This window comes from Vulpes vulpes, chromosome 5, assembly GCF_048418805.1.
Source record: "Vulpes vulpes isolate BD-2025 chromosome 5, VulVul3, whole genome shotgun sequence".
In the NCBI taxonomy this organism is placed as follows: Eukaryota; Metazoa; Chordata; class Mammalia; order Carnivora; family Canidae; genus Vulpes; species Vulpes vulpes.
This window is the reverse complement of record NC_132784.1, coordinates 15,803,446-15,818,254: the sequence shown is the minus strand read 5'-3', so window position 1 is coordinate 15,818,254 and position 14,809 is coordinate 15,803,446. Positions and strand designations below refer to the sequence as shown.

Genomic DNA, 14,809 nt, shown 5'->3' with positions numbered 1-14,809 from the left:
TTGGGAGTGTCTTTCCAAGTCTAAGGATAATCAGGTAAGGTAATAGCGATTCCTGGGTGCCAATCTGTCCAGTCACACAGGGACTTGGAAGGGCCCTGTGATTGATGTAATGCTGTTCTGTCACCACTTTGAAATTCTTAGTATCTTTCTTTTTTTAAAAAGATTTTATTTCTTTATTCATGAGAGACACAGAGAGAGAGAGAGAGAGAGAGAGAGAGGCAGAGACACAGGCAGAGGGAGAAGCAGGCTCCCTACGGGGAGCCCAATGTGGGGGACCCAATCCCTAGGATCATGACCTGAGCCAAAGGCAGATGCTCAACCACTGAGCCACCCAGGTGCCCCGGTGAATTGAATTCTTACCACAGCCTTATGATTCCGGAGTTCCTTCTGTTGAATGTAAAATCTTTGAATAAGCCTTTATGAGTTAATATTGTTATTATTATCCATAAAGGAAGGTAAGACTCAAAAGGTATAGTAAGTTGCCTTAAATCACACAAAACCAGGAACTGAGCCCAAGTAGTGTATCACCTGGGCCATGTGCCAGCCTGGTTATGAATGTGAAAAAAGGGGAGGGGAGCTAATTTGTAAGCCCAAACCCAGGATTTATCCTGAATGTTTAAAACCTAGTTTTCTAGTTACTAATCATTGTTTTAAATACATTGGCTAATAATAATAATAATAATAATAATAATAATAATAATAATAAGTAAGTCAGCCAGTCAAGGTTTTGGGTTCATTGGAGTCCAACTGATTGAGGTGTTTGGTTACGCGATGGATATGGCCACAGCTTGTGGATCCAGCCTCCACCCTACGCTAGCTTGATGACACACTAGACTGGAAGACATCTTCTGGGAGTCAACCATTGGCTTTCTGAATAAGTGACTCATATTTTACACTCTGACTATATTTTTATATACTCAAGTTGGAGGGCATCTTATTCCATTAGTTTTCAATCAATAGAAAAGTATTTATGAAAAGAAATTTACCATCCCACATAAAACAACTTGAACAAAAAAGCGCAAAGATTTATATGTAATAAATGTTTTGAAGCCCTTAGGTTTATTAACATGGGACATTTGAGGAGAAATATTTAGTCTGCAACTCACAGTCTCAGGGGGGAAAAAAGTGTCTATAAAACCAGTGATTATTAACAAGTGTTCAAAGCAGATCCTTAATTTTACAATAATAATTACTTCTTGGGAACCTGGATTCTCATAATTTCTCAAATGAGTGTAAGAGCAGGTTTTTTCTTTCTCCATAATGCTCATTTCTTTGTAATGGTTATTTATAGATCCATAACCAATTACTTTGAAAAGTAAGAACTCACTTTTGGTATTCTTTGAGACTGAAAATGCTGTGTCCATGATCTAAAATAAAAAGGAAAGCTCAAGGAAGATTACTTTGCATCTTTAAGAAAGTTTCCATCAAAGCAGTTTATGAAAATTAATAAATCTGTAGGGATTTGAGAAGATGGGATAATTTTAGGATTATGGTAACCAGTGACTGTCTCAGAAGAAAATAGAGAGATTATGTTATTTGTATTTATGCATCGAATATCCATTTAATACTTTACAATTTCCACCCTGGGAGATTAGGTATTTCTCTTCCTACCTTCTTTCTCGGTGCCTGGTTCACAAATTCGTAGCATTTACCGAATATGCTTAATTAGAACAAAGTGTTGTCTGAAGCAAAACAAAAAACAAAACAAAAAAACGGTGGAAACACTGTTTTATGTCTTGTGGAAACTCTGCCTTTTTCCTGAATTCTCTGATGCAGTGTAACTCCATAATCTGTCATACAAATGTTCACAGTATCATATCCATGTACTTTTCTCTTGGATGTTACAGTTAAGTCTTTAGTCGACTTTAGCTAGAGGATTTGCTGGAGAAACCACGGAGTAATTTTGACTTGAAAGTCTGGCATCACTCCTATTTCATGTTCTGTCTTGAATAGCCTCTAATATGCCTGGAAAAAAAAACCCACAAGATTGAAATTTAAATATAGAATATATTTAGCAAACTAATAGAAAAATAAAAATAAATCCACTTGACTTGATAAATCCTACGTAATAGCTGGAAACTGCCATTTGCCAAGAAATGATTTAGCTTAGTGAAATGTATTTTATAGCTAATCCTTTAATGTCTGTTTTACATATTACCTTTCCCACTGTTAATATTGAACAATATTGTAAGCTAGTCATTTTATGCCCTATATTTCAAATTGCTATTAGGAAGCCACATAAATAACAATTTTCAACTGCTTGTTTATAATACCGTGAGGCATTTCTTGCCATGGGGTAAAGTTACAGTAGATTTTAAAGACGGCTGTGGGGATAGAGCCATAGGGAAACTGTGATGTGGATCTATGGCAAGAATGCCTATAAAGCAAACTGAAGTAGTAAGTCTGGAGCCTTGATGACGTAGCACTTCGTATTAACTCTCAGGGGCAGCAGGACTCGGCGCCCTCCTGGACCACGCAGCCGTGCTCACGTACGTAGTGTAAGCCATCTCCACGAGTACAACATGAATGTGACTCCAGGAACTCATCCTATTAGAACCAGGACACTGGTCTGTAAAAGGTGGATGAGGACAGAGCTCAAAAGTCATTTTCCTGGGCGTCTGATCGTCCGATCCAGGTCCCCCAGCAGCCCCCAAGCGGGGAAGTACCATGAGGGTGAATCCTGCAGCCTGTTCAAGGCCCCAGCAGGTCTCTCATCTCCCAAACTCTGACTTTCATTTGTTCTCAGCTTTCTTTTAATAATATAAGGGAGCATCCATCTTATAAATAATTCTCCATGATTTTTGTTGTTATTGTTCTCCAAGACACTGACAAGACATTTTTCCCTTCCTTGGAGATGGTTTTCCAGCGTTAAGCACTAGTTCTTTGATTTCCATGTCTGCTCATTGTAGTTGCAAGAAGAGAGCAGGGCCCGGGTGTGATTTCTTGCCAGCAGCCTGAAAAACATATGAATCCATTTGGTTCCTCAAGGGAGTCACTCTATGTCTTTGGGATTAGCGATTAGAGACGTCTGGGGTGCCAGCAGCAATTTGCTCAGCGTTAGTGCGCAGCGGTTCAGTGAAGATCCTGGATGGAACCCGCTGCCCCCCCTGCAAGGAAGAAGCACACCTCAAAGGCACAGAGGCTGTGTGTGTTTCCACTGCATCTGCATTTCCTCCCAGGGACCCTCCTAGTCTCTTCTTGCAGACCTCTCCTTGCTTGTTCACATAGATAAGAGTAATGAAGGCCCACAGCCAAGTTCAGCATTCCTAAAAATGTGGGGGGTGGGCAAAGGGATGAAGGAGAAAGCATGTGCTCTGGAGAGAGTGATGACTTCAAGTCCCAGCCCTGCTCCATACTGACTACTTACTGCTTGGCCTGCCCCAGGTTCCTCTCTCGCTGAGACATCTCTCTCATCGTTCCCCTCCTGAGTTCTCTGTGGTCTTGCTCAACTATTTGCAGAAAATAGTTCTCAAGTCCACTCTCTTTCATCTCTGGAAGGCTCTTTTTTTTTTCTTTCTTGGCTCCTTCACCTGAGTCATCATTTCTTGCTTGTAAAATCTCGACTTTTTGCCATTGTTTCTCAGGAAAGCCTCCCCCAAGTCCCCTGCTGAGGTTCATGTGGCACATGACATTCAAGGTGCCCAGTGGCTGATCTTCCTACAAGTGCCTTGGTGGCAAGAACTGTTAGCTCCTCACTGTGCCCTGGAGAAGACATCACAGGGGCAGAGAATAAGGTGCCATATGAGGGCAGGCTTGAAGTCTGGGTCCAAGCGCAAACTCCTGAAGAGTTCATCTACTCTTGAGCTTCAGTTTTCTCATTTGAAAAATCAAAGTTATAATAGCTTCTACCTCATTAGGTGATTTTAAGAATTAAATAAGAAAAAAAATAATAGAAGCACTTAGCACAGCACCTGGCGTGTGGTCTATAAATGTTTGCTGTTTTCCTCCTGTGTTTTATTTTCAGTTAGAACCAAATTCATATACAAAATTGTGTTTTCCCAGAAAGAATGAAGAGCTCCAAGGAGGAAATAATAGCAGCACCAATACCAGTAATATCACCAATAATAATAATGAAATAATAATAAAGTATGCTTTTTAATAAATGAATGAATTATGTTTGAGATAGTAAGTGAAGACTCTACTTCCTTTTTTTAGTCTTATGTGGCTTATCTTGTTGCCTAATTTCTATTGTTATTTTTGTAGATTTTTTTAACAAGATTCATTTATTTTTATTTTGGAGAGAGATATTGAGAGCACGAGTAGGGGAGAGGCAGTGGAAAGGGAGAGAGAAAAGTCTCAAGCAGAGTCCCTGCTGAGCACAGAGCCCAATGCAGGGGCTCGATCCTAGGATCCTGAGATCATGATCTGAGCTGAAAACAAGAGTCAGACACTTAACCCACTGAGCCACCTAGACACTCCTATTTTTGTAAATGTTTTATGACAAACTATCATAAACCAGTTTTAATTATAGAAATTAAGAGAATGAAAAAAGAGATTAAGCGAATAAACTCTGTACTTACACTACCTGGGACATTATTTGTGACCTTAGACAAGATTCTTAGCATGTGTACCTCAGTCTCTTCATCTTTAAAATGGGCCTCTCAATGTCCTTGCTGCAGATGATGATTGGCATTTAAAAGAATAATATATGTGAAGCACATACTTGGTGCCGTACAGCCTAATAAATGTCCATAGCTACTGATGGGAGTGACCCAGATTATGGGTTGAACACTGAGGCAGAAATAAATAGCTCATCTGGCAAAAGAGACCAATTCCCTTCCTTCAAGGGAGAAACAAGCAGAATGTGGTCTAAGTTTAGACTTACAAGGATACAGACCTGAGAAAGAAGCCTGGCTCAACCTCTCCCTGGAATATCACTTTGTGACTAGGGATCTCTTTCTTAGATTTGGTTACCTGGAGCTCTTCATCCCTAAAAATTAAGATAGTAGCTTCTTCCACACTTAATGTGAGGACCCGTGAGATAAGATCCGGGGCTTCACGGTGCCTCCATCCCCACAGGGCAGGAGGTAATGCATTTCCTCTTAAGCAATGGTGTGTTGGACTCCAATGACCAACACCATTTCCAATAGGTCTGATAAAAATAGCAGGCCATGTTTTCTGCCCCTTCATTTCTTTAGTTCTGTGAAATCAGAGGGAAAATTTGTCCCCCCACATGTAAAAAGCCAAAGCTTCAGCAATCCAGGAGGCTTTTCAAAAATACAGCTTGATTAAAAATGTAAAACGCAGTGTAGATAATCTTACAAAACAGCAGGGGCAATTGGAAAGCACTTATTAAAGTACCTGTTAAAGTAATTAGTGATAAAAATGGAAGTTTCACGGTGCTTCTGTATCTCTTAGATCCCAGAATAGGCTCAGGCTGTGCTGAATCACTTCCTCTCTCAGATCAGAGTCAAGGGAGAAGACAAAAGGGAAGCTTCAGGGAGTCTTAGGATTATTCAGGGCTCTCCACCTGCCCACAGGTGACCTGCTGCAGAAGCCCTAACCCTACATCCTGCTTCCCAGCATCCTGCCACTTTGCTGTTTTATGCTCTGATTCTTTTTTGTTTTGGGTAAAGAGACCAAGAGATTTGGAAGCTTGAGGGTGAGAGCTAAGCCCCTCTTGTGTGAACATTTATTCCACAGAACGTTATCTTACTCATATTTATCAGGCTGGTCCCCACCCACCCCCACTTCTGCCTGCACATCACCTTACTCTTCCATGATCCCTTTCGCATATCCTGCCTTTAAATTCTTATGTTTTTTGTCTCATCTGTGTGTTTGGGCTCCTCATTGATATTTAGTAGGCTCCACTAATGAGCTTCCTAGAGTCTGTTCATAGTTCATAGTCAGGACTCTGTACACAGTAGATGCTTCATAAATGCTTCTTGTTGCAGTAATTAGAGTGGAGGCTCGAGGGGCAAGGTCTGCTGCTTTCATCCCCGTCCATCTTCCTGCTGGTTCTCACCTTGTGGGTCCTCAGGGTACTGTTAATGGAATTTCAGAAGACAGGACAGATCTGAGATAGTCCAGTCATCAGTTTAAGCTACAGAGGTCCCCCAGTGAACTTCCTAGTCGCCAAACCAAATATTTCCTCAGGCAGCCACCAGCTAATCAGGTTGTCATGGTAGCAGGGACCCTTGAAGAAGGTTTTGAATATAGCTGTGGAATAATTGTTTCAAAAGCATTTTATAACCTTGGATCCCAGAGAAGTAGAAGAGAGGATGTAGAACCATGTCATTTGCAGAAGCACCATCCAGAGTGACACAGGAGGCACTTGGGGCACCTAAAGATTATATGCAAGGCAAGCCTCAAAGTTTTCAGGAAAAATAGTAATTGCAGCAGGAACTGTTGTATATGGTTTTAAAAAATAGCTATAAAAACTTCAGATTCTGAAGTGAGATCGAATCTTGATGAACATATTTTTTAAAGAGCTTCCAGGAGAACATTCGAAAGGCATACTCTGTGTCGTATCAGCAGGATGGCTGAATGCAGATATTATGTTTTATCTTTGTATCCCAAAATGGAAATAATGGCATAATGAATTAAACATCAGCTTTTATCTGAAAAGATTTTGTCCCCGGCTCAAATTTTTGTGAATCTAAAAAATGATCATTTAATACTCAGTTATGTAATGTGCAGTTATGTAATTTATAGTTTTATAATAAATTCTTAATGGAACAGAATGAAACCTGTGAAATGTGAACCAGGGGTCTACTCTCCTGATGATATTTGGGAGGGCTGATGAAAAATCACATTTCCTGGGGGCACCTCAGTGGCTCAGTTAGTTGAGCAGCTATCTCTTGGTTTCAGCTCAGGTCATGATCTCAGAGTGGTGAGACTGGGCCCCCTGTAAAGGCCTTGCACTCAGTGGGAAATCTGCTTGTCCCTCTCCCTCCCTCTGTGCCCTTCTCCCTGCTCTTGCTTGCTCACTCTCTCTCTCTCAAATAAATACTTTAAATCTAAGGAAGGGAGGGAGGGAGGAAGGAAGGAAGGAAGGAAGGAAGGAAGGAAGGAAGGAAGGAAGGAAGGAAGGAAGGAAGGAATCACATTTCCAGGGGCACTTGGATGGCTCAGGTAGTTGAGCCTCCAACTCTTGGTTTTGGCTCATATGATCTCAGGGTCATAAGATGGAGCCCCGGGTCACTCACAGTCTGCTTGAGATTCTCTCCCTCTGCTCACACTCACTCTCTCTCTCTCTCTCTCTCTCTTTCTCTCTCTTTTTCTCTCTCTCTCAAATAAATAAAATCTTTTTCAAAAATCTATTTCCTAAATATGGCAAAAATGTAAGTCTAGTATGTGTCTAAGGTAAAACCTTGGAGTATTTTGGATAATTATCTGGTAAATAAAGCTTTCAAAGAAAAATTATCTTAATTAGCCTCCGCATTGCTGAAGAGATTTCCTTGAACTTCCTTCCGGAGCCTTCAATGCCTAGAAAAACCTCTTTGTTATCCAACAGAAGGAACAAAGCATATTCACCTGATTACATCTAATTCAGAGCCACATTTAGAACATATCTCTTAAATATACCAAATCCACCACCTGTGTTTTCTGCCCTGTAACAGAGGATATCCAGAAAGGTGGTGAACTCACAGGAAATCGTCTGAAGTTGGCAGTATCAAAAGATGCTCAGAGGATTTCATAATAGTGCACTCCAGACTTGCCTTCCTTGTGATGGGATTAAAGAAGATGAAACAGATGGCCCAGGGCCAGCCTGGGGCTGAGTTGAAGGAGCGGGAGTGGGGCTCTAGGAAGCTTCCTGGAAGCTGTGAGTTGAGATCAGCCCTTCAAAGTGGAGACAGGGCCATCTGTAAACAAAGATGAGGCTGAAGAAGCGATGAGTCGTTCCTTCAAGAAATCAACTCGGGATCCAGGTCACCAGATTTGCAAGTGAGGGTGAGCCCTTAAAAATAAGGCCATGTCCAAATGGGCAGCCAGCCAAGACAGTGGAAGCAGCAGTCCTCAAGCAAAGGAGCAGGGAAAGGGGAGGTGAAGAGGATGCCCTGATATCCTGTCTCCTGGGCTGAGGATTCTGAAGAGTTAAAGATACCAGTGGTGACTGGGCAGATGTTGAGAAATTCCTCCATCCTTCTTCCAAATATCCTACTATGAACTTTTGAGGGTAGAAAATGCCTCCAAATGAGTGGAGCATATTGTGAACAGAAATGTGGTCACTAAACATTTAGCAGTAATTCATGTGGCAATAGCGGACCTTCCCACTTTATAAATAACACAGGAATGCAAGAATTGTGGGCATAGAAGCCATCCCCTTTAACTGGGAGACCTTTTTCACAAGGAGAAAAAAACAAGTCTGGAGAATATCCCCCAGGCCCCAGGTAGGATTCAGGATGTGCATACTGTAGTATCCACCAAGGTTAAGTAAGTCAAGGGGATTAAGGCAAATCAGATTTAAAAACACTAATTCATGTCTACTACTGCTGCTGAACCTACATCACTCATGTTGGTAGATCCCTTTAATCAGGTATACGCCACATTCACTCCCGTAACTTCTCTTTTTTACAGATATTTGGACTTTACTAGTTAGATGGGAGAATATTTACGTGCATGATTATGGTCTTAGATTAATTCTCTCACCAAATCTGACTAAAGAGAAAGGAGCAACATTCTTTCCTCTTTACATCTTACACCGAGCTAATGACTTCTGAAATCTTGGCATGAAAAAACCCACATGTTCCTTTTCAAACGTTAGGAAGGACATCAGTTGATGCAAACGCTGCTCGTCACCCTATCTTACGTGATTTTTCCAGCCTGGTTTCCCATGCTGCCCAAATTTCTCAGATATAGATTTGCTTTTTACCCTCAACTTGTGCCACTAAATAAGGATTCTGTCTATTCCTGGCCTCGGCAGTCAGGGCCTTAAAGTTAAGACCTCATTTCCATACTGAGCAAAACCACAGAGGCGGAATTCTATTAAATGGGAGGAACCTTACCTGAGCACCTGAGGAACCGCAGCTCCATGAGTGAGGAGAGAAGCGGGAAATGGGCAACTGGCCCTTCAGCCCAGTTCTCAGTGCCCTAGTTCACCATTGGATCCAGTCCCTGCTGCCATCATTAACTGGAGAGCTGCCAAATCAGTATCTGCTACTCTGAAGAGGCCACTCCACCTTCATCCCACCAGATATAGAACAGCCAGTCCTGGGCAGAGTCTGTCAAAGGGGGCTCTTCCTCCACCCTGAATTACAGATTCAGAGCTGTGCAAAGAATGTATTGGGGGCAGACCCAAGGCAAGGGAACCTATCATAGAATCCTGACCCAGTGTGGTTCTGGCACTGGCTGCCCTAGCATTGCCAGGCCCCCAGAGCCTAGCTTGGTATTTTATACTGGCACAAGGGTGTGTTCTGACTATGGATTGCAACACACTTTAGCACATCCCACAGATCCCTTGCCCCTGCCCCTGCAGAAAGACAGAAAGTCCATCTTTTCCCTGTGAAGCTGAACGTCCTCAGTGTGAGAAGTCATCTTGATCTGCTGACATAAACATATATACACATGTGAATGCGTGTGTGAATGTATATATAGTGTGTATGTGCACGTGTGAATCTGTGTGTGTTGACTGATGGATGGAGTGGCCACCCCGTGTGCTCTCAGAAAAGGGCTATCTCAGCCAGGCTAATATTAATCATGATAACACCCCCTCCCCCCAATGAATAATGGCTCAAAGCCAGTGTTCATTGATTTCTTCCTCATGGAAAGTCCAAAAAACTTATCTCTGGTCCCCAGGTGGCACCCTTTTGGTTGGCAATTCAGGAAACCAAACTCCCTCTGCCTGGTGGCTCCATCTTTAACACACGGCTTGCAAGGTTGCTATGCTCAGTTGACTGCATCAAGCCAGTGAAAGGGGAAAGAGCATAGCACCCCACATGCCAAAGATATTCCTGGGCCAGGAGAGACATCACTTTTCTCACACCCCATTGGCTAGAACTGACCATGTCACACAACCACACCAGCTGCAAAGGAGGCTGGCAAATGCAGTCTAGCTGTGTGCCCAGAGAGAAGCCGGTATCCGTTCTGTGACACTTAGCCAGTCCCCACCACAGGGACAAAGCAGAAATACAGGGCTTGTCCTGCTCTCACAGAGCCAATCACCCTGTTAGGAAAATAGACTCTACACACACAGGAGCAATTCAGCAATCGTGCCCCCCCAGGTACAGGACCAAAATGGGCCAGCGATATCATCTGGCTACATGTGGAAGCTGGTATGGCCTGGAGATGACAGACAGTCCTACGGGTAGGGCTTCAGTGCAGTCCTGAATGATGAGCAGGTCTAGGTGGGTGGACAGGAGCAGGGAAGGTATGTCAGGAAAGAAAGGCAAAAGCATCAGCTCAGAAATAAGAGGGACTCATTCCTGAGACAATGGAACCAGTCTGGCAGGAACGGAAGGATAGAGTGTTACCATCAAAGGGAGCATTTGAGCAAAAAGATCTCACTGACCTCTGGTTAGGAAACGTGTGAGGCCGGGAGTCTCTATTTCTAAGACCAAGTGGAATCTCAGGTGTGGGGATAATCTAAGAGGCGAAGTGAGGTCAATTTCAAACCTGTACTGAATAATCTGGCTACCTCTTATGTCTAAAACCTTTTAAAGACATCATGTCTCAATCCAAGATTCCTCTAGTTTTTTAGGTGAAAATTCTAAGTTTGAATTATTTCAGGTGAGGGATGTTATCCAGATGGACACTAGCTGTGAACATGAACTCTAGATGAATATGTACTGAGACTGTTCACTCCAAGCACATAGACCTCTTTCAAGAGGTCACCGTATTCTCCTGTCACATACTCTTGCTGACGACAGCTTTAATTGAATTCCCCATGTATACATCCTACGTACGTTGCAGCGAGCCCTTAATTAAGCGCAGATAACACTACAGTGCAATAGCATTATAGGAAAGCGATGTGCTTATTCTCTTGCACACCCTATATGTGTGTGTCTGCGAGAATATATTTATTATAATATACACACATATAAGTGTGAAAATATAAGCCTTTTATAAACATTCTTATTATGAGAGGTGTAACACCACCAACAAAAAGAGGTGGAACGTCTCTGGGCTCGTGAGCTTTCATGGTTATTTAAGGCAAGTTGCACAAAAGGGTGATATTTACCTACCATTTTCTTGCCTATGGCCTTAACACAGAAATAGATTTTGTTTTCCAAGTTAATTTGTATTTGCCTTACCTGTGTGGAAACTGTAACGACAGAGGACTCATGCATACTTTAGCATTCAAAAAATTACCTGCCACCAACTCTGAGTTTTGACAAGTAATTGAGGTAAGGCTCTGTGAATTTCAGCATATTACCTTATCTATTATTGTTTCTGATGATGGTGACACCTGTCCCCACCGGTGGGGTAGGTTAAGTAGCCACTCCCATCTCTCTGTAACCAGCGAGGAATCTGAGACAGAGGGATTCAGTTACATTCCCAAGATCTGGTAAAACTTGTACCTTAGATGGAGCTGGAACCCAGGTCATCTGGCCCCTTGTCTAGGACCTGACCTGTCCCCTTTCCCACTCAATGTTCCTGACTTCAGCTCAGGAGAACTGAGCATTTGGATATAAGCTACTAAAACATAACATCATTTAGGAGGATGCGTTTGTACGTACCTATATTCATGCAGAAAGCAAAGGATGACATCATATATTTGATAAGGAGTGAAGAGCATCCTTAAACCAAATTACGTCAGATATCTAATCTAGAAGGACTCTTCCCTAAAATCACATGACATACCACTCAAAATCATCATTTCTCTTCTTGAATGTCATTTCCTATAACTTCTTGGACTGTTGGCATATTGATAAGTGTATAGGTCTCAGAACATTATCATTCTTTTGGCATGCTCTCAAGATTTAAAACCTACACGTGGGTGGGAAAAATATCTTTTTCTTTATAGGCTACAACAAGTATCAGTAGGGTACTTGCTACTCACTGAGTATGACACACCGTGACAGGTCCCAGGGATTAAATGACTGTTACCCCCAGGAGACTCAGTTTCTAGAGGGAGCTTGAGGTAAAGATTATAAAAATCATGAAGAAACAACACCCTGGCTCTTGTTACCTATTGATGTCTTAGCTCTGTTGGAGAAATGAGAATTTCCCAAATAACAGGCAACCAGGTTAGGATTTAGACCGTTTTGGGTGTAAGTAGCTCAACAAACATAGATTGAGAGAAGCTCAAGTATTGATCTAAAGCAAATAGTGATTTAGAGCTTCATTGGGAAAGAGGAGGATGAGCCCTGGCAGAAAAAAAAAAAAAAATTTGCCTTTGCTCCTGCAGGGGGATGCAGCACAGTCCTAGCTCAGCATCCTTCCTCCATCAGCTGCTGGAGGCGTGTTTGTTGAGTGGCCAGCTGCTAACCAAGTACATAGGGCTCTCACACAAGTCTGAGGGGAGTGCAATGGAGAACGTAGCGAATGTGCCTCATCTTGGTGGAATTTAAGGTTTCTGCCAACAACATGGAACATCCAAGAGGACAGAACAACCCATGAGCGCCCCCCCACCCCCTGTACTCAAAGATGATCTTAACATTAATTAGTGGCACAGAATCTGAAACATTTCCTGGATCAGCATCAGTATGCAGGAAGGCCTTTCCAGGGAGGAAAAGGAATAGAAAAACTTTGCATAGGTGAGGGAAGCACGCTTAGCCACATTATTTACTTACCCAATTCGATTTTTTAGTGTCTGAAGTCACAAAAGTTGTAACCAAGACAAACCAGGCTACAAGTACCATTTTAAAATGTCATCGGCCTAGCAGAAACATTAGACATAAATCAAGAGTTTTATTGTATTTGCAATTAAACAGATCAAATTTAATGTCCACAGAAAAGTCTTAGTAATTAGTATAAAGATTAATATAGTGAAATAACCCTGGTTTAGCAGGCCTCCCAAGCAAAGCTGAAATAAAGAATTGAGTATATAATCAAATAGCATGTGAATATTAATGCACAAAATCCTCCAAGTCCCCAGATCCCAGATGCAATTATTTTCTATTCACATTAATTGTTCCTAACAGATGACATTAATGACTTTGAGTTAAAATGTGTCCAAGGGAAGATTTCACAAGATCAATGCTGTTTAGAAATAAGGTCACTTTTATAATTATTTGCTCAGATTTTAACCACTGCTCAATGTAATAAAGTTAACATGGTGATTGTTTCCTAATATGAATATCAAAAGTTAATTTTCATACTAGCCAATAAGTGTATCGGATGATTCACATTTTTCCTGCTATTTATTTTCCACCTACTACTTATTTTTTTCCTACTGCTTATTTTCCAGCACAGACTGACAGATTGTGAGAGTGTGATTATTATTTATAAGCTTTAGTTTGCATATATATATATGCAAACTAAAGCCCATATATATATATATACACATATATATACACACACACACACATATATATATATATATATGTTGCCGATAAACTAGAATAAACTTTTTTGAGTTAGGATATGTATTATCTAATCTAGAAATGTCAACTCCTTTGAGATTTAGCTGTCCAAGGCAGGATTTTGAAACAATTAAGTCATTGCTATGCAATGTTTCTGCTTGTTTTTACCTAGAAACTTCACTCACGCATCTTAGATCTTTCATCTGGAGATTTGCTTTCAGATGTGGAAAGAAGCCGAAGTCTGACGCAGTCACGAACTGATGTTGAGATGCATGTGAGTTTCCCTTTTGCCATCAGATGGCTTGTTTAGGTTATTTTCCTTCCATCAAATATGATGTCACAAGTGAACCATAAAGCGTATCTTTGAAGCATTGTCAGGCAGATAAAAATACCTCCCTTTCTTGTGTTCTCTGAAATTCAGTATCATGTCCCCCAGCTGATAGAGTAAGCGGAAAGTGTCACTCCCAGCAAAAATATCATAAATCTTGGCTTTGTCCCCAAGATACCTTTTTGGGTATTGATTACATCTCAAAGTCTCTGAGAAATGGTCAAGGAGCTTTTTATTAAAGCCCATGTCCTATATTATTCATCCTACTTTTATGATATATTATGTATGAACTTTTAAAAATTCATGGGATGTACATTTTTTTTTCTTTAGCTAGGGTTAGCTTTGTGCTTATTTGGCAAAACTTTAACCAGCGTGGCTTTTAACTCTCGTTGACATAAGGAGAGTAAGTTGGGAAATACAAGAGCCAAATAAATATGTAATGAAAAATGTTAGGCTTAAAACAATGACAGATGAACATTTGTGGATAATTGGCTTTTGATTTTACTATATAATTTTATCAGTGTAGATAGGATATTCTGTATCAAAGGTAAATATTCTCAATTTTGATTGGAATTAAATTTCAGTGGAACACTGTCACTTTAAACATTCATGAAGACCTTAATGACATCCAATCTATCATAAGGCCTTAAGGTCAGAAATTTTTTTAAGTGTGCAGTTTTCATCCAAGAAACTCCTGCCATCATTCTCTCTGTCTCTCTCCTTTTTTTTTTTTTAAGGATTGTATTTATTTACTTATTCATGAGAGACACACAGAGAGAGAGGCAGAGACATAGAGGGAGAAGCAGGCTTCTCACGAGGAGCCTGATGCGGTACTTGATCCCTGGACTGGGATCACGCCCTGAGCCGAAGGCAGATGCTCAACCTCTGAGCCACCCAGGGCTCCCATCTCTCTCCTTTTTTTAACTGAAACTGTGAGTTTTTATATTGTGTTTATCACAGTGAGTAAGGATTTTAAAGCCCACGTGTCACCCAAGGTAGTAATCTAAAATACACAATGAGAAAAATACATTTTGAATGTCGCAAACAGGGGGTACTCTGCCACTGAGGGCCACAC

General features: G+C 41.3%; 1 protein-coding gene across 15 annotated transcripts in view; it reads left to right on the top strand.

The window, feature by feature from the left end:
- The window catches only part of NCKAP5 (NCK associated protein 5), a 946,904-nt gene that overhangs the window by 815,186 nt on the left and 116,909 nt on the right, over positions 1-14,809 (top strand). For 11 of the 15 annotated variants that reach the window (XM_072757595.1, XM_072757603.1, XM_072757599.1 and 8 more), the window contains one exon: positions 13,579-13,680. The exons of the other annotated variants lie outside the window; for them this stretch is intronic. In XM_072757595.1, coding sequence (XP_072613696.1) covers positions 13,579-13,680 — 102 coding nt within the window. The remainder of the gene's footprint in view (positions 1-13,578; positions 13,681-14,809) is intronic. 15 annotated transcript variants of the gene reach the window in all.